General features: G+C 38.2%; 1 protein-coding gene across 1 annotated transcript in view; it reads right to left on the bottom strand.

The window, feature by feature from the left end:
• Nucleotides 1-497: 497 nt before the first annotated feature.
• arid5b (AT-rich interaction domain 5B) overlaps nt 498-27,851 on the bottom strand; it is a 108,357-nt gene continuing 81,003 nt past the window's right edge. The window contains exons 8-10 of the mRNA XM_084434013.1: nt 26,948-27,045; nt 8,665-8,860; nt 498-4,410 (exon numbers count right to left, since the gene is read on the bottom strand). Of these exons, the coding sequence (XP_084290139.1) occupies nt 2,338-4,410; nt 8,665-8,860; nt 26,948-27,045 (2,367 nt within the window). The 3' untranslated portion in view covers nt 498-2,337. The remainder of the gene's footprint in view (nt 4,411-8,664; nt 8,861-26,947; nt 27,046-27,851) is intronic.

Raw genomic sequence — 27,851 nt, 5'->3', positions numbered from 1 at the left:
GTCAAGCTTGAACTCTAACCTCCAACACGCAGCTGGCTGTGACAATCTTACACTGAAAGAGACACTTTAAGTGCTCTTGACAAACAGTCTAATTATGGGGCCACAAAATTCCCAGTGCTCATTACATTTATAATGAACAGGGTAAACTAGAGCAGATGTGTCCTAGTGCCTTTTCAGTGTGTGTTTGAGCACTGTACCAAGGCAGTGTGAGATTTCTACATGGTCACTCTATATATAAACTTTATCTGCATACATGTATATAACAAAATATTTTTTCTAAAACATTGTTTAATCCATAGTAGTATCCAGTAATCTACTCTTTAGTTCTAGCCAATGGTTATGGTATAAAGTTTGAAAGTAGGGCAGAGAAATAGGTTTAGTGCATTCATTTAAAGGAGTAGTTCACTCTAAAATTAAAATTTTATCATTTAAGCCCCAAGGTGAATAATGTCAACGACTGACTTTCTTCTGTGAAACACAAAATTAGATTTTTTTTTGAAGAATGTGCACAATGTTCTTTCCCATACAATGTAAGTTATAAGGGATAGTTCACCCAAAAATGGTGAATCCTGTCATTTACTCATTATTCACGCAACTGTTTTGTCCATACAGTAAAACAAGATATTTTGAATTTCGTTCGACTAAGTTCGACAGGAGAAAAAAAAACGTATACTGGTTGGAATAACATGAGGGTGATTAAATGGTGACACAATTTTCATTTTTGGGTGAATTATCCATTTAAGTTGGCTAGTGTTTGTGTTCAAAATATACAATATCTTTGCAAATAGTGCGAAAATATACGTAGATGAACCGTTTTCTTCTATTAAGTTATAAAACTGTTTATTACTCATTACAAAATGTTACATAGCAACCTTGAGCGTTACTCCAATCATTGTTGGAGTAAATACATTTCTTGAAGTTTAGTTTCTACTACTAATACATCAAAAAATAAAAAACAAAAACAAACAAAACAAACAAAAAAAACAATATAATTGATTACCCCTAGGAGTACTGTGTTGCTTTTCAAAATGTCTCTGTACTTTCCCAAAATCTTTTGTGCAAAGAAATCATGCTTATTTTAATTAAAATTATTTTCTGGCAAGTGTTACACTTCATTTAATACAGATGCAAATTTGACTGCTGTCAGCACTTACAGACCTAAAATTCAATAACAATAACTAAAACAAATTTGAACTGTTAACGATCCTTAAACAGAAATTGATGGAAAAGCCTGTGTGTGCTTAACTAAGTGCTCGTAAAATGTTTTTCCCCAAATGCAGTTTTAAATTTCAGTTGTGTCTCCTGATAAAAAGTCCTCTGAGTAAACGATCACAAGTATACACCAGCAAATACAAAACTCACTTTCTGACACTTAAGTAGTCCTGCATTTTATCCTTTCACCATCTCGAAATCGCTCTTTAGCCCCGCAGTTCAGAGCAGTCAGAAATTACAGTAGCGAGTGAACATGATACAAAATGTGTTCGGTCTGTGAAGGTTATGTACAAGCACCTCAGTCCTACATTTGACAAACACATTCCACATTGCTCTGTTGAACAGGAGCGAGTTTGGCTGGGTATGAGAGGAGCTGAAAGGGAGGTCAGCAGACAGTGGTCAAAGAAGCTTGTGAAGCCTATCTCACAATGTATCACTGACATTTAAGATTCCTTCAAGGAAAGCTTAGTTAGTTTTATTTACATGTAACCGTGTAACACACCGAACTGCAATACTCTGGTCTCTTTTTGCGTCTTTATCAAATGTGATATCTCATTGCTTAACCCTTGTAGGATTGAAAAATAAACATAAAACTACCACTGTTGCATTTTTAAAAAATAACAACAACAGCGACAAAAAACGTACAGTCAAGAGTAATGTGAAAAGGTCCAACAGTTACCCAGGCAGCTCTTGCATTATCGTATCGATAGTGTTTCAGACAAAAGAGCTCTCAGATTGGACTGAAATAGCACTGTTGCATTGCACTGATTTGTCACTCGACTTTCCTTTGGATGCCTCTGTGGACATCATACCCATCTCCACTTGGGCACCTGTGCCAAGGCAACATGTTTTCGAACAAGACAACTGACACTTTCAAACAGTGCGGTGAGAACAAGCCACAATCAGCCCAGTTGGCCCCTGTTCAAAGAAATGTGCAAATCATAAACTTGAGTGGCAAGAAGGTAATTAATAGAAATAACTGCTCCCGTGTTAAAGCGTTTATAAAACACTGCTATTCGTTGGATACATAGTGTGACCATGCTTGATGGGATTTTAAGGGGAGCATCAAGTCTGAGTTAAGTATGGGCTGGGCACATCCAGCCAGGGAATATAAGACTGCATCACCTAGGAAAGTTTAGTGCTGGGGTGCACTGAAGAGAGTTGAGGGGGACTGAAAGCTGGCTGGGGGTGAAGGGCCGACATGGGGTAGAGGCCAGGGTATGGGGTAATGTCCCCGTATGAGGTGTCCACTTGGTGCCTGTACATGTGGGCGGGATTGGCGGCCAGGAACTGTCTTTGCATCATTAAGGAATGAATGGCGAAGGGGGGCATGAGTGGTGACAGAACAGCCTGGTTCTTCAAGTACTGCAGTGGATGGGAGTAACTTGGGGTGACGTGGGAGCCCAAGCTCTCACACATGTCCTGGACCTGAGATACAAATGTCCCTGGATACAGCCCTTGGAATAGGTGGGAGTGCAAGGGGATCTTGTGGCCCTCTGAAATGTAACTGTTGATGTGCACTGCGTGAGCAGGTTCTGGTGGCTTCATGGACTCACTGTCAGCTTCCGGCGTCCTTGGTTTCCCCGTGCCGTCTCTTTGTGTCGAGCAGTGCAAGGGTGTCACAGCCCGGATCTTCTTCTCCGATGGTCCGTTCTCCAAATCCTCAACGCTCCTTTTCAGTGGCCGTGCTGTGCAAATATTCTGTGGGCTGCTTTTTGCACTCAGAATGGGCCGAGCCATCTCATCGATCTTGTAGCTCAAGGTCTCTTCTCCTCTGCCGTTGTGTGATTTCTCCAGAACCTTTGAGTGAAATTCGGTTACCTTTTTAGACGCGGACACGGTCATGGGAGGAACACGACAGGCCCTGGGATGGTAATCTATGCTTGAGCTCTGACTGTTGCCTGCTTGAAAGAGAGGAGAGTTTTTAATGTCCTGTTGCATTGTGGGATGTGGGATGCCAGTGAGTGAGGATGAGGAAAGAGGCAGTTTGTGAGGAGAGGATTTTGGGAGACTCAAATCAGTCGGTTGCTCCTCTGTTACCCTTTCTGCAGGAGGTCCCTTTTCTTTCTGACTAAGCCGGGCACAAAAATTCAAACCCACATTGTCGGGATGCTGACTTGGGGGAAAGCCCTGGGCGGTCTCACAGTCTCGAGGGTAAATGTCTCTGCTAAGATACTTGCTTATCTGCTCCTTGCTCAGGTGGTGCTCAGTTTGTCGGCAGAGATTGTGTAGGTGTGGTGAGGAGTAAAAGTCACTCAGGAAGCTGGGAGCCTGGCCAGGACGAGGCATCTCAGCAGATTTCTCCATGCTGGAAATGGGGTCGGCCCTCATAATGTACGGCTCTCTTATCGGGGTAGGCTGTGGCTGGGGTATTGGTTCTCCCTCACTACACCCTTCTTTCTGAGAGCCCTCTGTTGAGGACCTCCTGTCCTCACTTCCCCTGGATTTGAAGCTCTGAGCATGCTGAATAACTGATGGTCGTTTGATCACCATGTTGGTCTCTGCAGTGGAAGGAGCATGGGAGCTCTGCTGTCCCGCAGATAAGTATTCTGTACTACTGCTGGATAACCTCCTACTGACCAATGGAGGTGGCGGTCCATATGGGTAATTATTAAGCAGTCCTGTTCCACTGACTTGGGACAGCATCTTCTTCTTAGCTAATGGGGACATGATGCCAGGATTACCCCTAGGGTAGAGGAGGGGATTAAAATTGAAGCATGCTTCTTCCTTTTTAGCGGGCTCGACCCTTTCAGGTGAGATTTCAGGAGATGGGGCAGGTTTCTGCTTAATGGTCGGCAGCACCATTCCCACTTGGTTTTGGCCATCTTTTGGCCTAGACTGTTCAATGTTTGCAAGAGCACCTGGAGGTACCTTGTATTCCAGCATCCCATGCTGCCATTGGTCCGGTGTGTGAGAGTTGGGGAGAGGATGACTGTGGTGCAGCGGCATGGCAGCAACAGGAAACACGTCACAATCCTCTGACTTGAGTGGTGCATCATCTTGTGGAAGTGAGGGCAAAACATTCCCATTTGCATGCTCATATGCGTTGTGGAGCACTGGTTGATCTTCATCCTTGATTACTAGCTGCACACCTTCATCTTCAGTAAGAGGACTCTTTGCTTCTCTGTCCATTGGGGTTAGAGCCAGGGACTGTTGGCTATCCTGCTTCTCCTGGAGCTGTTCCGTGTCCTCCATCCCCTACAGACACATAGAAACAATACTTAATGGCACGATAAAACTATGAATATTGACAAGCATACATTTCTAACACTGTTACACCCACACATAAGTTAAGGCATATGATGTGCCCCCAGGTGATACAACTCTGAAAATTTACTAAAAGATGTAGACATTTTGAATTTGTATTTTATTAAAAAATTTTTGACCAATAATACATTTTAATATAGCTTACATTTATAGCTATATCAAGTCTACATTCTCACTTCTGCAGTGTTTGGAATGTGAATAGGTAAAAAGAGATGGGTGAAAAAATTGACATGCATGTTATTATTCTGTTATACCTCAAAGTAAGCTTCAAGGTCCTTTGAAAGCTCTAAGAGTAGTCTGCTTGTGACTGGGTTCAGCATTCAGTTTTGAGCATGGTATCGATATTATAACCAGTCAGAGAGAGGAGTTCTAACAGCTTTTAGACAGATGGGAGAGGTTGTAAGATAAAATTACAAAATCAAATTATTATCCATGTGTTTGAATTGGACTATAAAATCTTGTATTTTTAACTTTTGAGTTACTGCTGTAGTGTATCAAAACATGGGATTATGTAGCTCACTCACGGACAGTCCTTAAACTTGCATGCAATGATATGTCAGTCGGCCCAATGCCGGGATCATTTTGACCAGGTGGTTCTGGATGTTCTGATTTGATTTTGAGTGTGAGTAAAACAAACCAAGTCATATAGCTTGCATATAGTGCAGCAGAAACCATATAAACAAACTTGCTGAACAATGCTGTAAGTTAAGCATCTACATGCTAATGGCCGACGTCAAAGTATTTTGGTGCAGGTTTAAAGCTGATACATCAATGCTTTCCCCATGCAAATATCTCTTCTGTCCCTTTTTAACACAAATGAGATAAAAGATGAGGCTGTGTAAGCTTTGCATCATTTCAGAGCTGAACAAATCAATTCCAAAATCCTCTAAACGCAGTCTGCTTAAATGAGAGTAGAAAACAAAGTCAGCATGATTGCATAAAAGAGACAACTGACACCTGCTGCCATCCCCGTGATCCAGAGCGCGATGCAAGTTTTGCACTTTGGACAAACTTCACATGTCTCTAATGAGCAGATGCTTTCCGGAACTTCAGAGTGGTGACAGCGGTGCAGAAGAGAGGCATGCACCCGCCCATCCATTCATTATCAGTGTTGGAGGAAGAGATGCACAGATGTTTGACATCAGCTGGTGTCAAATAAAAGGCTGCCTCATCCCTTTCACTCCACTTCCTCACTCAACCCAGATGAATGTGTAACTATATGTGAAAAATCACATGTTCATACAACACATTACACAGAGATAAATAACTTGTCCCAGCTTGTTTTTGTAGACTTGAAAACAGAATGAATGGCTTGATCTACTATCTGACAGCTTTTGAGCACAATTTCATGGTAATTCATACAGTAGGTCCTAATTTTAGTATTGTACCAATTATAGTTTAAGTTTTTATTTTCTGTTTGCATTTTAATTCTAGTTAAAGTTTTAATGGATTCATTGTTTTGTCATTTTTATTAGTTATTGTTTTGTGTTTTTTTTACAAAAAAAAAAAAAAATATATATAATTTTGGCAGCACTTCATTTTACAGTCCTGTTCCACATGTACACACTATGTACTTATAGCAATTACAATAACTGAGTTCTAACTAGGTACTAACCCTGAACCTACACCTAAACCTAACCTTGACCTATGTTGCTCTACCTTATTATATGTATTTCATGGGTAAGTACACATACTGTAAAATAATGTGTAACCCTAATGTGTAACCCTGTTTAAGTTTAAGTTACTATATAATTTCATATGAATACATTTAGCTTTTAAATACTAAGGGAATGTGCTCTATGGGACATGGGTATAGAGTAATGATATTTCGGTAGTGATAACTGACTCTATTTGAATGATCTAAGCGCATTGTCTAAAGCGCACGGCGCAAGTGCACTTAGGGCGTGTCTGAATCCACTTTTGCTAGTTTAACGACGGAAAAAATGGTTGACGCGCCAGGCGCATGGTCTAAAAGGGTTTTCCCTATTCTATTAATGAGTAATGGGTGTGTTTTGGGCTTTACGCGCAATAAACCAATCAGAGTTTCATCTCCCATTCCCTTTATATGCCAGTTGCGCTCGCGCCATGGCGGATTCGCTATTTACATGACGGAATTTGATAGTGGAAAGACTGAAAACTTCTCCAGAGAGGAAACGGATCTGCTCGTGCATGAGGTTACAGCGAGCAAGCAGACCATCTACGGGACAAGCCGGATTCCACCACATCTTTATGTACAGAATAATAATCTTTTTCATTGTAATACTTTTATTTGTAATATTTGGCTGGTTTGTGTGCTGCTGCGTCCCTGTGTGTGTAATAAGCAGTGTACGCTCGTGTTGGACCCTCCTATAGGCACACATAAAAAAAAAAAAAAAATGCCTTTAGACCAGGTTTCAGTTGATCAATGGCGCAGTCTATTTCAGTTGCCTCAAAATAGCAATGCGCCTGAACACACCTCGTTTTCAGACCAGCACGCTCATGGGCGCACAAATGGGCGCAAATGCATTTGCTATTTAAACAACGTGGCGCAGGACGTGAAAATGATAACTGCGTCGGACTGAAACTAGCAAAAAAACACTCGCGCCGCTGCATTGCGCCGGGTGCATGATATGGCCCTAGCTCACAAATCACATATTCACTGTGAAGCTCAAATGAGAATGAGTCGCTTTCCAAGTAACTATTTGAGAAGGACACCTCTTAAACCTTTGACCCTAGGGGTCGCTCTGTCTATCGCCCTTTAGACACTTCTACAAGTTAGCAGGAATGTCTTTGGGGCCACAAGCAGCCAGTGACTAACAGGCAAAATTACCCAGCTGTAATGCGGCGTGACCGCCCGTTGGCTCAGCGTGTGTCATTCAATAGCCTTGATTGTATTTGGTGCCTGAGGAAGGACTGATTTAACAGTGCTTACAATGCTCTGATTCTTACCAGAGCAACGCGCCTATATTTGTACATGCCCTGATTATACTCTACTGACATGCAGGCCCCCGAGACAACTCCCAGCATCTCTCTCTCCAAATATCCTCCCTGAGATCTATAACTCTACTTTAAGTGTTTTTTTCCTCCTTTCTGCGCTCCAGTCTTGTCATATCGGCTCTGCCTCAAACAGAGAATTCCATTTTCATTTTCTGCCTTGTACAATGTTCAATCAATTATCTGGAGAGGCCTTTCAAATTACACAACATACCAGACAGATGAGCTAGGCATGCAGCTGGAAAAGAACCTACAACAGCCCTTTTTGTTTCCACACTATAACCTATTACTCATTTCATGTGAGGTAGAAATGAATACGGACTGCGTAACGGCTTTGAAAATGTGTCTAAATTTGACAATTCGAGAGAATTTTTCAAACAGCCCTTTCATCTTTGTAATCATTTGCTTATTCATGTGAAAATAATAACTCAATTTTCATTCCCTTCCACAGCCGTGCTCTCCGTTTTTCATATTTATGCTTAACTGGAGAGACATTTGCAAATCACCATGGATTTATTGGCTTTCAAGGATAAAAATAAGCCCACGGTTTCTATAAGAACACAAATGTGGCATGCAGTGCATATTGGATTCAAAGATGTGATAGGAAATCATTTCCACCACAGCTGCTCTGTGCACAAAAAGGTCTTGTCGATAAAAAAAAAAAAAAAAGGGAGCACTGTCATGATTTCCCCCACAATTCATCTTCAAATTGATTTGTGGACAAAACTCAGAAGGAGCTTATGGAAAAAGGAACTGTAAGGGAAACCTTATGCTCTGCAGTCCAGAGATTCACCGAAAATAATAGAATCGGGCACAGCGTATAAATCACCTGGAGTTAGTCAGGCAGACAAATAGCATTTGATTTCCATGCTGTTGTGCAGCGGTCAGAGCTTCCAAATCAGCCCAAATAATTATGTTAAAAGCAGCTGCTCCTGACAGTATTATTCTCACACGCTTGTGACAGCTTTTTTATTGAGGAGAGGAAAGGCACCCAGCTTGAAGTGGTCTGTCATGGTTCTTCTTCCAGCCAACTTTTTAGCATGCACTGAATCTGTATTATTATTCCGCGTTTACGACATTGAATGAATACTATGACAGCCCTTAGAAACCTATGGTAGACATTTGGCATGCTGGCCTGGAAGAGTGTTCATATGCCAGAATGTAGATTCTCTATGTGCTGCTTTTAGACAGATTAAACACTCAAAGACTGACCAGCTCTGGGACTTTAGCTGAGATGTCCATTTCGTTCCGAGGCACCGGTTTCTGTTCATCCTTAGGGCGCTTGATGGCCATCATCTTTGTTTTGACAATGGCCTCCTGGACACTGCCCTCCTGTTTGCGGGGTTTGACCGGCGGAAGGGGTTTGTCCTCCTCTCCTTTAGTAAACCTCTCATAGGGTAGGATGAGCCTGAGGAAAAGTAGGAAGTGATACAGGTTTAGTGGAATCAGACCGATTCATCATCTGTTTGCACTTCTATTACTTTACACATTCCTGTCTTCTTCCTCAACTGATACAAAATAATAACTGATAGCATTGTTTCCTGTTGCCTTTATTTGTTATCCTAGACAAACCGTGGAATTGATTCATGCATGACATAAAACAAAAATAAATGTGTCTCCTTCCTATGAACCGGTGTTACTGAAAATGTTTTTGGTTACAATAGATGGCTGTTTCTTCATATGGGCACTTTTGGCCCTGTGGACTTAAAGGAATGATATTCCCTTAAAACACCTTTTATTTTATTTGATTGTTTACTTTTTTAACCAACATTAAAGGGATAGTTCACCCAAAAATGAAAATTCTGTCATCATTTACTCACCCTCAAGTTGTTTCAAACCTGTAAGAATTTCTTTTCTCTGCTGAACACAAAAGAAGATATTTTGAAAAATGTCTGTAACCAAACAGTTGATGGACCCCATTGACTTTCATAGTAGAAAAAAAAAAAAAAAAAATACTATGGAAGTCAATGGGGTCCATCAACTGTCTGGTTACAGACATTTTTCAAAATATCTTCTTTACCTTTAACAAAGGTAATTTTTCCACAGCATCTCAAATCCCTATTCAATATGTGGAAGAAATTACATTATAAACGTACTGCTATGGCTAATTTCATAGCTAGCATTTTAATATACATATCCCTAATTAAATAGTTTTACATTTTTTGCATACTTTTAGAAAAATATTGTTTTGTGAAATGGCACATTAACATTTACTAAAAAGTAATTAGTAATATTTTATTACTAAAAATAAAATAAGGTTTAGAGTGTAATGTTTTAAAGTTGGCATGAAATGAAAATTTTACCCTATTTTTAAATGCATGTTATTGATCTTTTTTATTTTTTATTTTTTTGACCATGATTTTTTTTTTTTAATGGTCTGTTACACTCGGATGTACACCACAATATCAAAGAAAAGATCAGTTGCTACTTTCGTTTCATTGCACTTGAAACTCTTGGTCAAGGGTAAAAAAATAACATTTGTGTAAAAAGGCCCAAATAAATAGTTTAAAAAACAGTTTAAAGTTCAGATTTGTTAGTAGAAAAATCAGCAAATGGGACATAAAAGTGCCTGTAGTTGAAGGAACACCCAGCTATGAACACTTGAATGAATGATTACACAAGCAAATGCCTAACCACAATGAGGCAAAATAGGGGACAGATTGTGGATAATGGGCTTGATCCTAATGAAAATGTACCTTTTTTTTTGTATTGCATCACATCATGTCAGATCAGCACCATCCAGAAAACTAAGACAGAAGACTAATGAAATCAAAGCCAAGATGACAGCAGATGAAATTATGATTTACTTGAGAGTGTTATTGAGGATGGAGGTACACAGCAACATGATCTGCCTTTCTACTCTTGTAGCTTGGAAGTTTTTATAATGTGTCTGATGTGATAAATGAGTCTGACTGGAAACTGTTGAAGGCATGCGGAATTATAAATATCTACTGTAATACACCAGCTGTAATCCAGTACATTTCACATCTTGTGCATCACGATACACAAATGCAAAAAAAAAAAAGAGAAGAAGCGGAATCCATCAACATGATGGAGACCGCTAAATGCAAAAGACTGCTCTATTACAATTATATTATTATAGTTTTTGGTGGTGTCCCCCCCCCACTCCCCCCAATTCTCTTAATCATTCTCTCCATTCCTGTTTAATAAGATCCGGTGGTATCTCAATAGGGATTTATCTCTAGTATCTGTAGCCGTGTGTTTACTCAACGGCGGGATGTTCGGGGCTCTCGGAGGTGGGACGCACTGAGCACGCTCAGACAGGGGCTGTACGGGAAAACTATGCCGGCTGAGGTTTGGCGTCCGGCCAGCGGCAAAGCTAAGCAGGAGCCCAGAGGGAACATTCATCTTCAGATCCCATTACCAAAAGAGTTTAAACATGTTACAGCTGCTAAAAGTGGAAAACGGCTCGGTCCGCGCAGTCGAATCAAAATAGCAGGCAGCTGCCAAATACCTGATTCCCACTGTAATGTTTCACTTCATGTTTACATAATGGAGGTATAATAATGCACACAATGACTTATCTTGTTCACAGCTAATCCTCAAAAATCTCCCTCGTCTGGAACTAAAGGAGTTTTTTTTCAAACCCCCATAGATTCCTTAGTGAGCTTTAAGCTGGTCTTATGACAGCCTGATTTCAAAGTGCAAAAAACAATGTTATATTTAACTAATATTCTCTTCCGATTGGTGGAGAGATAATTGGTATCAGATGTGACTGTTTAAACTTGCCTATTTATGTCTGAGTACTTTTCTTATGTGAGAGAGAGTTGAGATAAGAATGGAAATAGCCCTCTGTCACAAGGTGAGAAGTCAGGGAATAAATCATGACGAATATCCCCACTCATTCTTGCCACATGGCCATTTATGGGAATAACAAGTCACCGTTCCCTTCCCATTTCAGTTCACAGAGGGGAAAAAAAACTGTAGAAAATCTTTCCTTACAAGTTAGGATGTGGAGTGTTTCCTCAGAGGAAAATATTTTTAAGAGGTTGAGGGCGTCTGTGAGATTTGAAATCTTTGTTATTTTCATTGAGCTCAGCAGCTGGCAGATAGACAGCAGTAAAACTCTATTTCATACAGCCGGTGAAGGGCACAATGCCAAGAACAGGAAATATGCAATTAAACATCCTTTTATATGAGAGAGAGAGAGAGAGATAGAGCAAAGTAAACACGAAGATTTTGTTTTAACATTGGTAGGGATACAGATACACACACACACACACCGCTAATTCTGCAGTCTTTATGTATTCAAGGTTTTGCCAATCTTTAGGGTATTATGGCTGGATCGATACAAAAATGTTGGCTTGGGTACAACACCAGCCCTCTGGTTCCTCTGCACTCATACTAAATTGATACCTTAGGCAATAAATAACAATTTTGTGGTGACAGCTAAAATAAAACAATGTCAATAATGTCATCAATCTACATTTTTTGCCGTTTGTGTGAACAGATCAGAACAATCACTTCTTTTTAAAGCAAAGAAAACAAAACAATATGAAAGTGTTCTGTAATTAATGTAATTAAAACATGTAATGTTAATATTTCATGCATTTTGAGCTTTGATGACAACCAAATACCCCATAGAAAGAGTGCAAAATGTTTTGGCCCTCTAGCGGTTAAAAAACAAAACATCATGCATTTTGTAGATGGACACTGTTTCGGCTCTGCGTGACTGAGCGGATAAATATGGCAATTTACCTGTTCAATAAAATACCATACCAACCTTTTGAGTCATAAAAATGCCATCTCCATGTCATTTTAACAACATTTCAAATCCCTCAGCTCTTGCCATCTACGAAAAGCAAAGCCAATGTTGATTCTTGTTTTATTACAAGCTCTATCGCGTTCTCTTTTTGCCAGCAGACACTCCTCTGTTCTCCGTGAAAAAAAAAAAAAAACGTGTGATTCCCCTGAGCAGGCATGTGATCAGATTAAGACAAAAAAACTTGGAAAAAGGAAAAACTGATTACGCTCCCACCCCCGAGGGAATTATTAATAAAAAACATTATCAAATTAAAAAAGATGTAGCTTATATTGCAACAATACAGGCTTTTTTTTTACTGTAAAATAAAAAAAATGGAGTATTTAAAAATCATGATAATAATATATTATGTTATAATACAATATACAGTATGATTTAATAGAAGTATTAATAGTTATTATTATTATTACAATATTAATAATAATAATAATTATAATTCATTTATTTTACAGAACGACAGTAAAATTACAATACTAACACATTTATGGTTGTCTTCATTTTGTTGTTAAACCTGAAACTGAAAACGCAGTGCTGTTACGGTACTCTGAAACATGCAGCGCGTCAGTCAATATTTTTATATAATTCCAACACACAACTGCCAACAAGACAAGCCATCTCACATTCTCACCACCATGCATTGTCAAAATTCATAAAGTACAGCTTCAGCGGCAATTTTTACTTGCATTTGGCGCTTTGAGCCCTGGCTAATATGCTAAAAGTGTCCCGCAGATGGTGCTGCCACTGAAAACGTAACATTTTGCAGTTTATTTAGTAATTGTTTAAGGCCATTTCACGATTTCAATCATCATACAGTAACCAGCACTCACTCCCACACCATACACGTGTCAAAGTAGCCCAGCAACTTTTCACTATTTATGGATATGACGAGATACACACAGACGAGTACACAAGATCTAAAATATAAACACTTATAAGAGGCTTACCGTAGTGAATCAGGGTAAGACAAAAACACGTTTTGGAAGGAAGGTTGATGGTGTATTGTATTGTTAATTTTGAAAAAAAAGAAAAGTTTGTGTACCTTTAAATGCCAAGCTTGACGAAAGGGAATATAATTTTTACATGTAATTTGATTTCATAAAATAATGTTAAATGTAAAACATTATACTTTTTTTTTTTATACTGATACTTATTGCTGTTTTTTTTGCTTGTTGGTTTATATTTTTTCTGCATTGTTGCCTAAAACTTTGAGTGCAATGAAGTATAAAATAACATCATTTGACAGTGAATGAAAACACGATACACAATAGCTATATTAGATTCGGTTTTACGTGCAATCCTAAAAAGCTGCCAGACAGAAAGCACATCAAGGACAGGAAGTAGGTGTTGCAAGACCAAGACCACTGACAGGGCCGGCCTTCAAAATAAAAATAAACAAATGGAAAAAGGAAAATGCACCATTTTGTCACAAATGGTGTGGTGGAATACATTTCCCTGGGAAATGAACCAAGAAACCTCTTTGATGGTCTGAACGTGTACTCACTCTGGGAGTACAAAGAATAACTTGAAGTGCCACAAGAGCGATCCATTTACAGGACTATTTCCTCTCATGTGGCTGGAAACGAGGCTCATCCCCCTTCCTGTCCCCATTCCAAACATCTCTACAAAGAATGAATACATCCGTGAACCCGAGTTTAACCGAAAAGGACTGCTGCCAGTAATGTGCGAGTGTCATGCTGAGTTTTCCTCCCCATCAGATTTCACTTGTCAGTCCATTACAACTGTCTAAAGCTTCATTGAAGACAGACCACTTCTGAGACCATGGGATTCCTCTTTTTTCTTTTCTCTTGCTTCTATATATATTTTTTGACTATATAATTATATTTTGCCTCAATAAAAACCTAATATCAGGCATATTTGCAAATGCAGGTGTACATTTTTCAGCAAACAGATAGATTTGAACACTCACAAAAACATTTGCATCCCCTTTTAGAGCAGCCGCAAAGTCATGAAAACGAATCAGGCTACATTTTGAGAGCTGTCTGTAATCATAAGCTCTGCTGAAGTTATTTTAGTTCCTCTATTCAGCGCACTGACTGCAATGGTTCATTTTTAGGCCAGATCAACATGTTTTGCAGCCTCAGGCTGGGCTCAGGTGTTCTCAAAGCCTCTGTCTAAGAGCAGCCCGCTACTGTGATACTGCTTATGTATATGAGAGCTCTGCATTTACCCATCACCACCTGCATATCGAGTTGTGCATACACTCACATATACGTATGCCACTTTTCAGGCTTCCTGTAACGGCTCAATCAGAGAAAGCAGATCATGGATGGAATATTAACAGGGTTCATATTAGAAAATTATAGTTGATGTGCTGCAAAGGTACTGCAGCAACATATTTTCTCCATCTGACTAAAATAAAAATATTTTATTCATTAAAATCGTATGTGTTGCATTGACTGCTATTCATTTTATCTGTTAAATAAGCAAGACGATGTTGAATACAATTATTTGGGGAATACACTACTAGTCAAAAGTATTGTAAAAAAAAAAAGAAAAAAAAGAAAGAAATCTTTTGTAGCATTACACATGTCTTTACTGTCTCTTTTGATCAATTAATGGATCCTTGCCGAATAAAAGTCTTAATTTTATGTTTACCACAAAAATACTAAGCAGCAAAAACTGTTAAGAGTGATTCATTATTAAGCAATGTTTCTTGAGCACCAAATCAGCATATTAGAATGATTTCTGAAGGGTCATGTGACACTGAAAACTGGAGTAATGATGCTGAAAATTCAGCTTTGCATCACAGGAATAAATTACATTTTATAACGTATTAAAATAGTTCTTTTAAATTTTAATACAATTTCACAATATTACCGTTTTAACTGTATTTTTAACAAATAAATGAAGCCTTGCTGAGCGTAAGACTAAAATTCTTTCAAAAACATCTTAATGATTCTAAACTCTGACTAGTGCATGTCCTCAAATTAAGAATAGGAATGAAAAGGAAAGTCAGTATATGTATGTTCTAAAGTGTTCCGAAATGGAACTTTTAAAGTGCATGTAAACAAACAATGCAACTTTGTTTGTTGCAGATCCTCTGCCATGATGGCGATAAAGAGCTGTTAGAGAACTTTTGTGTCCTTGAGCAATGTACTTACCCCAGACAGCACAATGAAGTTGAACTAAAAAAATTCCCTGAACAAATGAATCATTTAGTTTAGAAAACTAGACCTGGGTTATGTGTCACCTTGAGCCTGTTCAAAAGAATCTTATAGACCACAAAGGCAGCAAAAACATCATTTCTAGGGACAAACACTTTTTTTATAGCCCTTTAAAGTGCTGCAATTAATATGAACACCTGAATTTGTCCACAAAAAATTCAGTCACAATGTGACTTTGCTGTGCTGTCATTAATTCAGATGCATAATTGCTTTACGAATCGTGAGGAGAATAAAGCTTGCTTCATAATGTGGGCAGATGAGGGCATCATCAGAGAGATAGCAGCCTGCTGGAAACTGCGTCGGTATAAGCCTTTGTCTGCACGCACTTCTCTCTGTTGGGAAGACTGCTGAGTGGGTAATATGATTGTGTTGCAGCATCCCCCCCCCCCATCTTTATATAACACTAATTTCCATAATAAGAAACTCAGAGAACGCCGGACCATTAAAATTAATCATACTTAAAGAACGCAACAATTATACAAAGACCAGCATTTATGCTCCGCCGAGGTGCTGTTTTTCCTGCCACCCTTGCCCGGGGATGTGTTCCACATAAGAGACGTGGGCCACTGGAAAGTGGTGCTTATAAAAATCAAGTGGGGCAAAGAGTAAATGCAGATGTGATCGTGGTAACGGAGGCCCGACTTACGTAACTGTTACTGAAAGTTGATGTAAACGACGATGTGTTATTTTCTAGCAGGGTGCTGTAGTAGGAGACACATTAGAAGATGGTAATCTACAGTTTTGTGTTTTGCAATTTCCTGAGCAGCGGTGGCTGGTGGGATTATGGAGGAAGAAGCTGTGCTGAGGTCAGTGGGGCTTTCCTGCATGGAGAACTGGCATTTCTGCATGTAATAGGGGAACCTTAAAGGACCAGCGCTTGCCAGCCTTACAACTTCATTTGCTGAAACCTTAACCGCAACCACATGACCAGGGCGGAACCGAAAACCCTGCAGGCTTGCGGATGAGGACAGAAAACTTGGTCAATATTAGACACTGACTAGTATTGAGGCTGTGCGCAGCAGTATGCAATTGCACAGATGGATGGTATTGAAAAGACACCTTTCTAAATTTGTTCGACAGACCTCATTACAACAACCAGCTGAATTGCTCTGAATATAACGGCTGTAGCTGTGGTGTGAATTGAAACTACTTAGACATTGAATTGAAACTTCTTGAGACATTTAAGGAGTAACTATGTTTCTAGAAGTCCTTAGGAGAAATAAAAATAGACACAAATGAGTCAACTGTCGACATACAGCAAGAGCTATGAAAATAATAAACTCAAATCATTTCTTTTTTTTTTTTCAATTTCACTGTAATTATTTCAATATTTTACTCAACACAGGCTCATTGGAAAAAGGTGCCTCTACCTATATTTTTGCAAAAACGTATACCTATACATTCAATTCACTGCAGTTTCCAGCTGAAATGACCACTAGTGGCTTTAAAACACCCACAACTTCTATTCATTTTCACACAAATTATGATTACAGGGTAGATTATTGATTAATAAGCTCGTATTTTTGCACAAATACTATGCAACTGTATGACCTCAAAACACTTTTACCATAGTGCATTTGAAAACTAACCAAATTTGAAATTTGTATCACATAACCAGCACCATATGTATGGCTTTTCTAAAGTAGTAAACTTGCTCGCGAAAGAGCAGTAAGCTTTTAGCGCCACTCATTGGACATTTCATTTACGAATTGCTGCGATATGTACAACCACCAATGCAATAAAAAATGACCAGATTCACGTTCATCTGTTTAGCGCCACTCTTGCAAAATGAGCAAGAATCAATGAAATATAATTTGACAAATGTCACGACAGGCATTTTTTCCAATGAGCTTGGGTTGAAATAACTATAGGTCGACCGATTGATCGGTTTTGCTGAATAATCGGCACAGATAACCGATTGCTGTAACAAAAATTCATACCGATAGTTTTTCCGGGTCGAGTCCCTTGCTGGAGCGGGCTGAGAAAGGTGAGCTGTCATTATACAGTACGAGAGCGGCCTCTAGAGGCGAACTAAAAACTGTCACGACGCCTCGTGGAGTTTGTTTTGACAGCGAGAGGGACACTGCTGTATAAGTGGAGAACAGCAGTATGTTTGCTGTCGAGGCTGAGAGAATGCTAACATAAGTAGTACCTCAAGTCACAATGTGACAAAAATAACCGAAATGTTTAATGTCACGATTGTTTCCATCTATTTGCATTAGTTTATATCCAGCTGGTCGCTTTTATGCGTTCGTTATGCAGCAAAGTTGCATATTTCCAGCTAGAGACACGAGAAAGCAAACTGTACAGTCATGCAGCCGACAGAAACATTATCGTCACCGTAATACATGCTTTATTTTTTTGATAAGATAATCAAGTTTTCTAAAATAGAATCAAATAAAGCGTGAGAGGATACATAAAATATACATATGTGTCAATTTAAATGCTATGGCTTTTGTGTAGATATTTAAAGATGGCCATCTGTAAGCACGACTGTTTTAATTTATATGAAATTATGTGAACACTTTTTAATAAGAGTCCATTTATAACATTAATTAATAAAAGTATTGTTCATTGTTAATTTCATCATTTACTAATACTTTTTTTACATTTTCTCTTAACATTAGTTAATGCACTATGAACTAACATAAACATTAAATTAATATACTAGTATTTAAAAAGTACAGTACATTTTCATGGTTCAGTACTGTTGTTAATGTTTTTTTAATAAATTCAGCACAATTTAATGTGTTGTGTTTGCTTTCATTCAGTATCTATTTTAAAAACTATCCAACCTAGTTATAAAATCCACTATCAGTCGAACTCTACAAATAACAGAATTTTTCAAACTGACTTTTGATAGCAGACTTTGGAAAATAGCCAATCTAAGAACAGTTTGAGACTTTGAGATACAAGCGCGCTATTATTGAGTTACTATAATGGAACCAAAAGTGTAATTTAATTTCTGCCAAATTTATCGCTGGTATATATAAAGATGTTCTGTGAAGAGTGAGTCATTCGGGCTGGGAGATATTTTTCCCTTTTCTTTCTAACTCACAGAGCAGATGACTAATATTTAACATGGCACTCCTGTGAGCGCGGATGCCGCTATTAGAACAACATCCCGCAATCAATACTCCGGTTTCCTCTGCCCACTGAAAGAGCTCATGCACAAATAGATCTGTTGATTTACATAAGCATTACATAATCCAATAGAATTGCAATTGAAGAATAACATTTGGACATTCAGTGTTGCCATAGCAATGGAAAAATATACAAGTACCAATGCATCAGAAATACAGTGCGAGTACAAATATACCATTGTATCATATTATGTAAACTGACGCTTGATAGACGTGGGTGGCTTCAAGTATTAAATCATTATTAATGTGATTTGATTCCAGTACATTTCAGTGCATAAAGTCTCTCAGCACAAAAATAAATATGACAGCGGCAGTATTTGGGGGAATCTCATGAAACATGTCAAGAATGTTCAGAATGTCATATTTTTATTGTTCCATGCCGTGCACAAAGATTTTTGTGACATTTTCATTACAGTTTCAGCACATTTCTTCCCACAATTTTCATTATTAGTAATGGAAAAAGAGATTTTATTTATTGAGCATTAATTATTTGATTCATTCATTTATTTTTTTATTACGTATTATTTGTGTCATAGTAGCATTTCTTGCACTGCCTTTCATTTATACAGATTCAAAAATTATTTACTTTATTTTAAATTGAAATATTACCCGTTAACATTACTAGTTAATCACCAAAATAGAATAATGGTGATTAAAGCAAAGAAGTAAAAATGTCAAATGATCAATTTGTGCAAACTGCAAAATATCTGAAGAGTGCGATTTGTTTCTTTTTGATTTTGGGACAAAATGTGACCTTGACTGATTTTTTTCCTCCCTCCATTGTGGAGGCATTATTTTCTTCAGATCAATTTTTCTATAGGCTCAGCACTGTTCATGATGCACTTCCGCTTCTTGGTCACAAGATGGCGTGATACCCAGCGGTGACAGGCCCACAAAACAGGAAGTAAAACATTACAAAGAATCACAACCTCAACTGTTTCAAGTCTATTTTTAGCCCGTTTGTCTTTGAGTGCTCTCGCTCACAGAGAGACGCTCTCATCTCGCTCGGCACCCTTCAGGCCACATACCGAAATAACTAAGACAAATGGTTGTTGACATCAACAATTTCATTTTCTCATTCATCTCATTCCACCGCTTTGGTGTTGGGGAGACGTGCCCGGGATCCGACATTACTGCTTATTAAACAAGCCGTCTGATGGAGCCTTAAGTTTACTTCCACAAAAGTGGCCCTAATGAGTGCTTGTCGAAATGCCACCAACCGTAAATTCTGACCACAGCCGCAGTAGACGACACACACAGCTAGATGGCAGTTCAGCAGGTTTCCAATGACGAACGGACGTTAAACAAACAACCGGAGGCCTGTTATCGGACATAATAGAGGTTACGGCCGAGAAAACCAACCTAAAACCAGCACGTTCATAATCACATCTGTACGAGCTGGGATTGAAGGGGGAATAATATGAACTTTTTCTGCTTTTCTCCAGAGGGTAAAACTGTGAATTAATCATAGAGGCAGACTGGGAGAGAGAATGTAAGCTGTGTGTGTGAGAGAAAAAGACATTGTTCCCCAAGCTACGCAGGACGCCTGAAAGGTTTTGTTGAGAAGTCGACCCTTGAACTAATCCAGATTCACACAGTTAAACAGCGAGAAGGAACGCCAAAGCAGGCCTTTTGTCATTCCTGGCCTTTAGACCTTAAATTACCTCACTCACTCCCTTCAGGCTAAAACCCATTAACTTTCAAAAGCCAGCTTTAATTATTAAACGTTCTAAATAATGCGCAATGAGAGCCCGTGTTTTTGTAGTGTATGTGGTTTGTACAGAGACATCCTCCCTGCAAAACATTTGATTGTTGGAATTGGTTCTGTGATGCGGCTGAAATGAAAGCCACATTCCTGGGTAGTGATTTAAAGACATTAAATTAGAGGCCTGAGCTTGAACGCCGCTCAATCTTTAGCCCAAGATAAACACAGCACTTATTCTCTCAGTACAATGTGAAGTGATAAAGCATAAATAAGCCATACATGGATAAAGAAACTATATCAACATGGTGGCTGTTCCAAAACAAAGCATTAGAAAAAGCTTTTAAACTCCACATTATAAATACTCTGGGAAACGGAGCGTGCAGCAGTACAGGACAGACCTTAAGACGTGTCTGATATGGGTCAGTGACACAGTGCAGACTTTCCAAACTTTGCAAACACTTTGTTGTCAATGTCTTTAAGAGAAATTTCAGCTGACAATAAAAGCCATCTTTTTTTGTGTGTCCTAGCCAGCCACGACCACGACAAGCAACAAGTTTGATAAAAGTATGGTTTCTGTTTCTGCTGTGTTGTACTGGGAAGCACCTTTTCATTTTTTCTTTATATAAATTTGACCAATTCTAATACAACAGCAAAACCGATAAGCTATCGAACACACTTCATTTAAAATGTTAGATTAAAATCTATTGATATTCAAATATTTAACTTTTTATTTAACTTTTAATATTTAACGATTGCAATTTACCCTGGTGGATTAACCGGCAAAATACCACGGACGAGAATCTGTTAACCGCATTATTAGTCTGTTTTCTGAAGCTCCTCGATATATATTAAAACCATTTAAAAATCTTAATATAGCAGAGTGCTATATATGCTGAGATTCAGTTAAATGAATATATGCGCTGCAGGTTTCAGAGTGAAGCGCGGCCGTTTTACACGTTTCTTCCAGCGGCTCAGAGCGGCTCCATTCACAGTAAATGCTACTCTTTACGAATAGTAAACCACTTTTTTTTTGTTTTGTTAGGACTACACCACTGGTCCACATGTTCTTTTTCAAGAAATTAAAGTGGTTGTAACATTTCTATTGTAAAGATGTGGCCAAATATTAACGATTAAGTGGACATTTTAATTATATGCTGTTTGGCCAATGTTTTGATCTGCTGTAAAGTGTAACAACAACAATCACAAGGCCATTGGCGTCCTCTGCAGACATTTGTACTTAAGTTGATTATGTTTATATTATGCATATTACATTATGTATTTTAACAGTGTTTCTTAATAAAAACCAAATGATTACTTGCTTTTGAAACTTTATTTGAACCATTATTATTGCCTTCTTATTATTATATAAGTATTTTAAGTTGACTTAACTTAAAAAAGTGAGGAAACCAGTTGCCTTAAAAATATTAAGTAATAAACTTCATGCATAATTGAAAAAATTAAGTTATGTGAACTCATGAAGCTTATTTACTTAATAATGTAAAGGAAACGGGTTTCCTCACTTTTTTTTAAGTTAAGTCAACTGATCACTTTTTATAGTGTATAATATACCTTGCCAAGACAGCCATGTTGAATCACAGCCACATTATTATGTACTATAAAAGTTAGCCAGTCAGACAGCCCTCCTGTATCGAATCATCGAATAATATTTTAGAATGCAATTTTTGTAATAAAGTATACCTAAGAGTATTATCTTCATTGAGAAACATTTTTGTTGACAACGGACTGGTGCTGGTTGAAACTGTCACATGTCTTGTTAAAGAAAGAACACGATGGAATCTTAGCAGGGCAAATGAGCCTGTAAATCGACATGCAAATTGCGATGATAAACCAATTAGATCAATCAGGGATTTAATTAGGTTTTGTCAGCTTTCACAACCACAGTGTCACACCAACACTCCTTTCCACTTGGTAAATACAGGCAAATGGTGTAAATACAGATAAACGGCTAATCATAAATAGATGTGGATCAATGATTGGCATTTCTAAGAACCCAAATCGTTATCGTCTGACATTCAAGAGAACTCGTAGCAGATATATTGTTGGATAATGCAGTGCATTTGCTAATGATTTGAGGGATAATAAATGCATACTGCTATTGTTTACTACAGCTGCAGTCTCAAATGAAGCGCCGATCTCTCAGGGGACAAAAACAGCTGATGCAATACTCCCTGGGAAAAAGCCTTCCTTCAAAGCCAGATCATTAAACTTCACTTAAAGGGCTTGCATTAAAATCTGTCATACTGGGTAGAGGTTCAAGGATGAGGTCTGTGAAGCGTGACTTGGTTGAATTTAGAGCAAACATTAATTCTAGGGGGGATACAAAAATCAATAATCAAGAACTGCGAGGTTCTTGCATTTTACTATAAATCCCACAATGCAATGGCTATGTTAGGAATAGCATACTAACATACAGATACTACTTAGTATTTCTACCATGGAGATTACAAAATGTGCACATTTTCTCTATGCATGGAATTTGACCAAATTTGCAATGCTGTAAAATGTAACAAATGTTACACAAAATGTAATTTCCATTATAATAATAATAATAGATCATTTTATTTCCAATTTAACCATTAGATGACATTCGTTATGTTAAATCTATGCAACATGATAAAACTTTACAATAAGGTTCATTATACATAAGTTAATGTATTTACTAACATGAGCTAACAATGAGCAATACATTTGTTACAGTATTTATTCATCTTTGTTAATGTTAGTTAATAAAAATACAGCTGTTCATTGTTTGTTCATGTTAGTTCACAGTGCATTAACTAATGTTAACAAATACAACATTTGATTTTAATAATGTATTAGTAAATGCTGAAATTAATATTAACTACGATTCATAAATGCTGAAGAAGTACAGTTCATGTTAACTAAGGTAGTTAACTAATGTTATCTTATTGTAAAGTGTTACCAAACATTCTTTTGTTGCATAATGCATTCACATTGTATGCAGTATACAGCATTTCCTGAAAGGTATTCAGTAACTAGTAGGTTAGCGTTCCATTTCGAGGCAATGAATGCACCTATCAGTCGTTTTTCATAATTGTAAGATAATATTTGTACATATTTTTCAAACATTATGCAAATCTACATGAATCCTGAATTGGTTAGTTCTGCAGAGCCGAGTACATCGAGAAATATCTGTAGAGCTTTTTGAAAAAAGGACAGTAGAAATTCACACGACAACAAAATGAACCTCAGCGATAGAGGGACTAAAGTAGCATGACAAGGTTTATGGAATGCTGTTATCTGCAGAGGCATTCATAAGCAGAACATTTTTGGAACAAAGATCTCTCTCTCTCTGGGAAGAGGAGGATTAAATAAATAAGCATGGGCCAGATTGATCAGTGCCACTGACCTATATAATTAAAAGGCAGAGGGGAGGAGGGGTGGAATGCTGCAGTCTCTCTCAAGGTTATTGATGTCATATTTTATGACCTAATTTGTAATCTACATTTGATTCTCTTCCCCCACAACAAACATAGTAGCCAAAAGCTAATCAGATAATACAGTAAATATCATTAGCAGCAGTTGGAGAACACTCACCCTTAAGCCGTTTCAAACACTCGTACAACTTTATTTCTTCTGAAGAACACAGAAGGTACATTTTTGAAGAATATCCTGGCTGCTCTTCTCCATACAATAAAAGTGAATGACAAAATTGCCCAAAACGCATCATAAAAGTCGTCCATAAAACACATGCTCTATATTTCAAGTCTTCTGAGGAATAGGCAGAAATTATGTTGTAATTCTTTGATAACTTGTTAACCCGCAAAGCTGTCATATGATTTTGTAATTGTAATTTTCTAGAGCATAACATCTCGTTTCCATTCGCTTTCATTACATGGAAAAGCCAGTACATTCTTCAACATTTCTCCTTCTGTGTACCATCGAAAGAAAAAAAGTCATACAGGCTTGGAATGACATGATTTTTGGGTGAGCTATTCCTTTAAATATTGATTTTCATTTGAGTTACAGCCATGCACCACATGATCGAAATCCATCTTCATGCCTCATTCATGACTTTGCAAGCTTTCTTTAGAGTGCCTTCTTTCTAAGATGAGTAATTCCACACAAAGTCAGTTCAGTCGGCTGCCCTTCAAAGGGCGGGGAAGTGCTTAACAGAAATCTTTTAAGAACTTATCATTTACCCTGAGTAGGGAGGGAGGAAAAGAAAGACACACACAGACACACACACAAGATCAAGGTATGTTCGGCTTGTTTTGCAGGAGTGAGGTCACTCATAAAAAAAGAGAGAGAAAAAAAATGAATCTCCGACATCTTTATTCCCATCTCTGGCAGGGCTGCACTTGGCATCGGCCCTGCAAAAGGACTCCTATGAAAAGCCACTTGAGCTGGGCTTCAATGAGCAGAGCTTGTAGCCGAACAATAGGTAGCTCGTCCCAAAACCGAAGATGAGCCGGTGAAGCGGCTTGAACGGCCTTTCACTCGCAAACCACGTACAGAATGGCTTCATTTGCTGAGCAAATTAATTCAATTAATTACTCTTGGTAGCAGCTGCACAAGCAGACACATCAGCACATCCCTGACTGTTTGATCAAGGTTATAACATCGAATTTTGGCAGCCTATTATTCATTGAACAGATACATTATTGGTGGCTATTGACTCAGCACTAAGTTTGAAGGTTGAACGCTGCCAGGAACACAATCCCTGCCAACTCCACCTGCCCGGGCCCCACTAAAGCCCTCGATGAGCCAGACGGAAGAAAGAGACATGTCACACAAACCTTAAAGGTCAAACTGGATAGCTTTCAGAGCAAATACAATAACAGTGTCTCCTCCTGCCTCCGAACCTTTAAGAATAAGCACAAACCCATGCCAAAACCTGCCCTACATGCAGCATTTCAAACAGTAGTTCACAAACACAAGCATGACCACTGTCTTATATCACCTTTATCTGTTTAATTTTATAATACTAATTTCATTGTATATAGAAAGTGTGTGTATATATATATGGAGTGCAGTGATTGTTTTAAAATGAGGAGGCAAAGTCCTCACAGTTTATTAATTTTTTTTTTTATATATAATCAAATATTTATGTCCCCGTTACACTTAATGTTGTCACTTTTTCCTGATTAAATAAACATATAAAAAAGAGAGATCAGATACAATTATATTTTGTATATTTACACTATGTAATTAATGTTCTATTTAATACCAAGTATTAGTGTTTTTATGCATTTTAACATTTAACATAACATCCAAAGTAATAACAACTAAAGGCAGTAACAATTTAAATTTCATATATTTTATTATATAAACACTGTTCAGAGACACGAAGATGTACCTTTAATTTCCCCAAGATGAATGCTCACTAAAAAAACTCTACAGTCATCATGTTTTCAGGCCATTTCAAGTTTGATTCTGACGTGACACAAAGCAGTGATATCTAAGTGGTTGTTTACTTTTTAATTAGTCTTCCCATTAACACCATCATTTTCTTCATTCAGACCAATTCGCGAACGCGCACGAAAACAAGAGGAGATATTTATCGCACGAACCAATCATATCCTATCATAAACGATCACATCCAATCATAGCGCGATGGAGGCATTGCCTTCTCTCATGTGACTTTCCCCCATTCATTCTTAATTACTCCCCATCAAACCCAGTGCACGCGTCTGTTAAAAGTCAATGGGCTCAGGGGAGGCAAGAGAGACGCAGACTCCCGCTGTAACTTTACCTGCTGTGTCGCTGTTGGACAGTGTTAAAATTATTTATTTTGTAAAATTTGTGATGTTTAATTAGAACTTCTCAGAAGGCGCATTTTGACCGTGTCAGTCTCTATTTAGTGCACACAGCGTAGTTAAACTACAACAGGAAAACATATCAGCTGGGCTGATTTCTTGTTTTTAATCAATCCTCATTTTGATGAACCGATACTCTATGCTGTTTTCAAAATACTGAACATTATTTGTAGCGCGCTTAGCCGCCTGCCATCCAATAATCACAATTACTTTTCATATGAATATATATATATAAACTGCATTATGTGCAATTTAAATGTTTATATATACACAACTAAAACTTTCAGCTAAAACATTAATTTCGGTTTCGGTGTTTCTTTAAAAAAATAATTTCAGTACTTCATTAGTTTGGTGTAATATACTGCAGGGTAATTATATTATGCTGGATTTGTGGTAATATATTGTACCAAATCAATGCCTTAAACGAAGCATTTGTTACTCACTGTCTCATTGTTCTGGATCCTTAAGTCAAGGGAACCAGAGATTTAAAAAAAAAAGTTAAGTAGGACAAAGTGATTAATCTTATAAAAAATGATAATTTGGGTGTTCCAAATCTGCTGAGCTAATTCTGCAGGCACAGCTTTCATGCAGGGCTGCTAATAATATGGGGTGTAAATAATAAAATCAACAGTGTCAGTGCATGTTTTTTAATGGGCACATCCTATCATGAATAAGCATACTAAAGAGCAGACCCACACAGAATTTCACAGAAAAGTCAGCAGAATTGCCACACATGCCTCCCTAATTTTATTGTTTTGTCTAATCATTCTTTCAGCTACCCATAGAACTGTAATACTCTCAGCATTGTTTAACACATATTACCATATTTAAATCAATTCCACCAAATTCCGCATATTCCGCCCCAAAATCGGACATACCTCTCGTAGTGTCTTCGTGTGCACGTGGCGGCGCTTGTGCTTCCCGGGTTGCCGCCCAGTTCATCATATACATTTTTCCACTGGCGTCGCGCTGTGATCTGCAATGGGAAGGGGGAGTCCATTATGAGAGACAAAGACGTTCATGTAATGGATGAACATGGAGCAGAAATGAAATAAACACAAGACATTAGCATTCCACTATTCATGCATTCAACATGTATTCTGGGCTTTCTTTCTTGTTGAGTGATGAAAATAAGAAGGCCACTTGATGCATATTAAACAGATCCCGTAAGCTTTATATAATAAATGACACTGAGCGCATGATGTCCCATGCAAGGTCATTAGATATTGAGTTTTGGAAATGAAATTGATGTATGCGTACTCTTAACTAAAGAGAAAAAAAGAAAACGCGCACCAGATTAACATAATTCACATACACAGCGATTAATATTCATGAGAGACCTTTAGTGCATTCAGTGCACGAGGGTTAAAAGATTTTTAATGGCCGTTTCCCTCAGCTAATGGCTGACTCTCTCAATAAAATGCATTCCGTGGAAAACCACATGCATCAAGTGCTGGGGAATTAATGCATGTGTGATTTAGTCGCCCGGGCCAATATATTCACCACAGACTAGTTACAACACAAATAAGAACAATATTCTCAGAGTGTTCCAGAATACAGTGTGACCCAACGTCCACGGAGACCTAATCGCTACAATCCATTCGATTGCAGAAACACTTCAATTAAAATATCGTTGACCATGAGCTGTACTTTCCTTCGGTAACTTGACTCGCTGAGTAGGGCATCTGCTGTCTCCTAAGGCGTTTAATGAAGCGCTTGCAGTTTTGACAGCATGAGAACAGAATCGCCCCTATGGCCTCTGCTGCCTTCTCTAAACTCCCT

This window comes from Rutilus rutilus, assembly GCF_951802725.1.
Source record: "Rutilus rutilus genome assembly, chromosome: 16".
NCBI classification, from domain to species: domain Eukaryota; kingdom Metazoa; phylum Chordata; class Actinopteri; order Cypriniformes; family Leuciscidae; genus Rutilus; species Rutilus rutilus.
The sequence above is the reverse complement of the archived record's forward strand: the minus strand, read 5'-3'. Positions and strand labels throughout refer to the sequence as shown.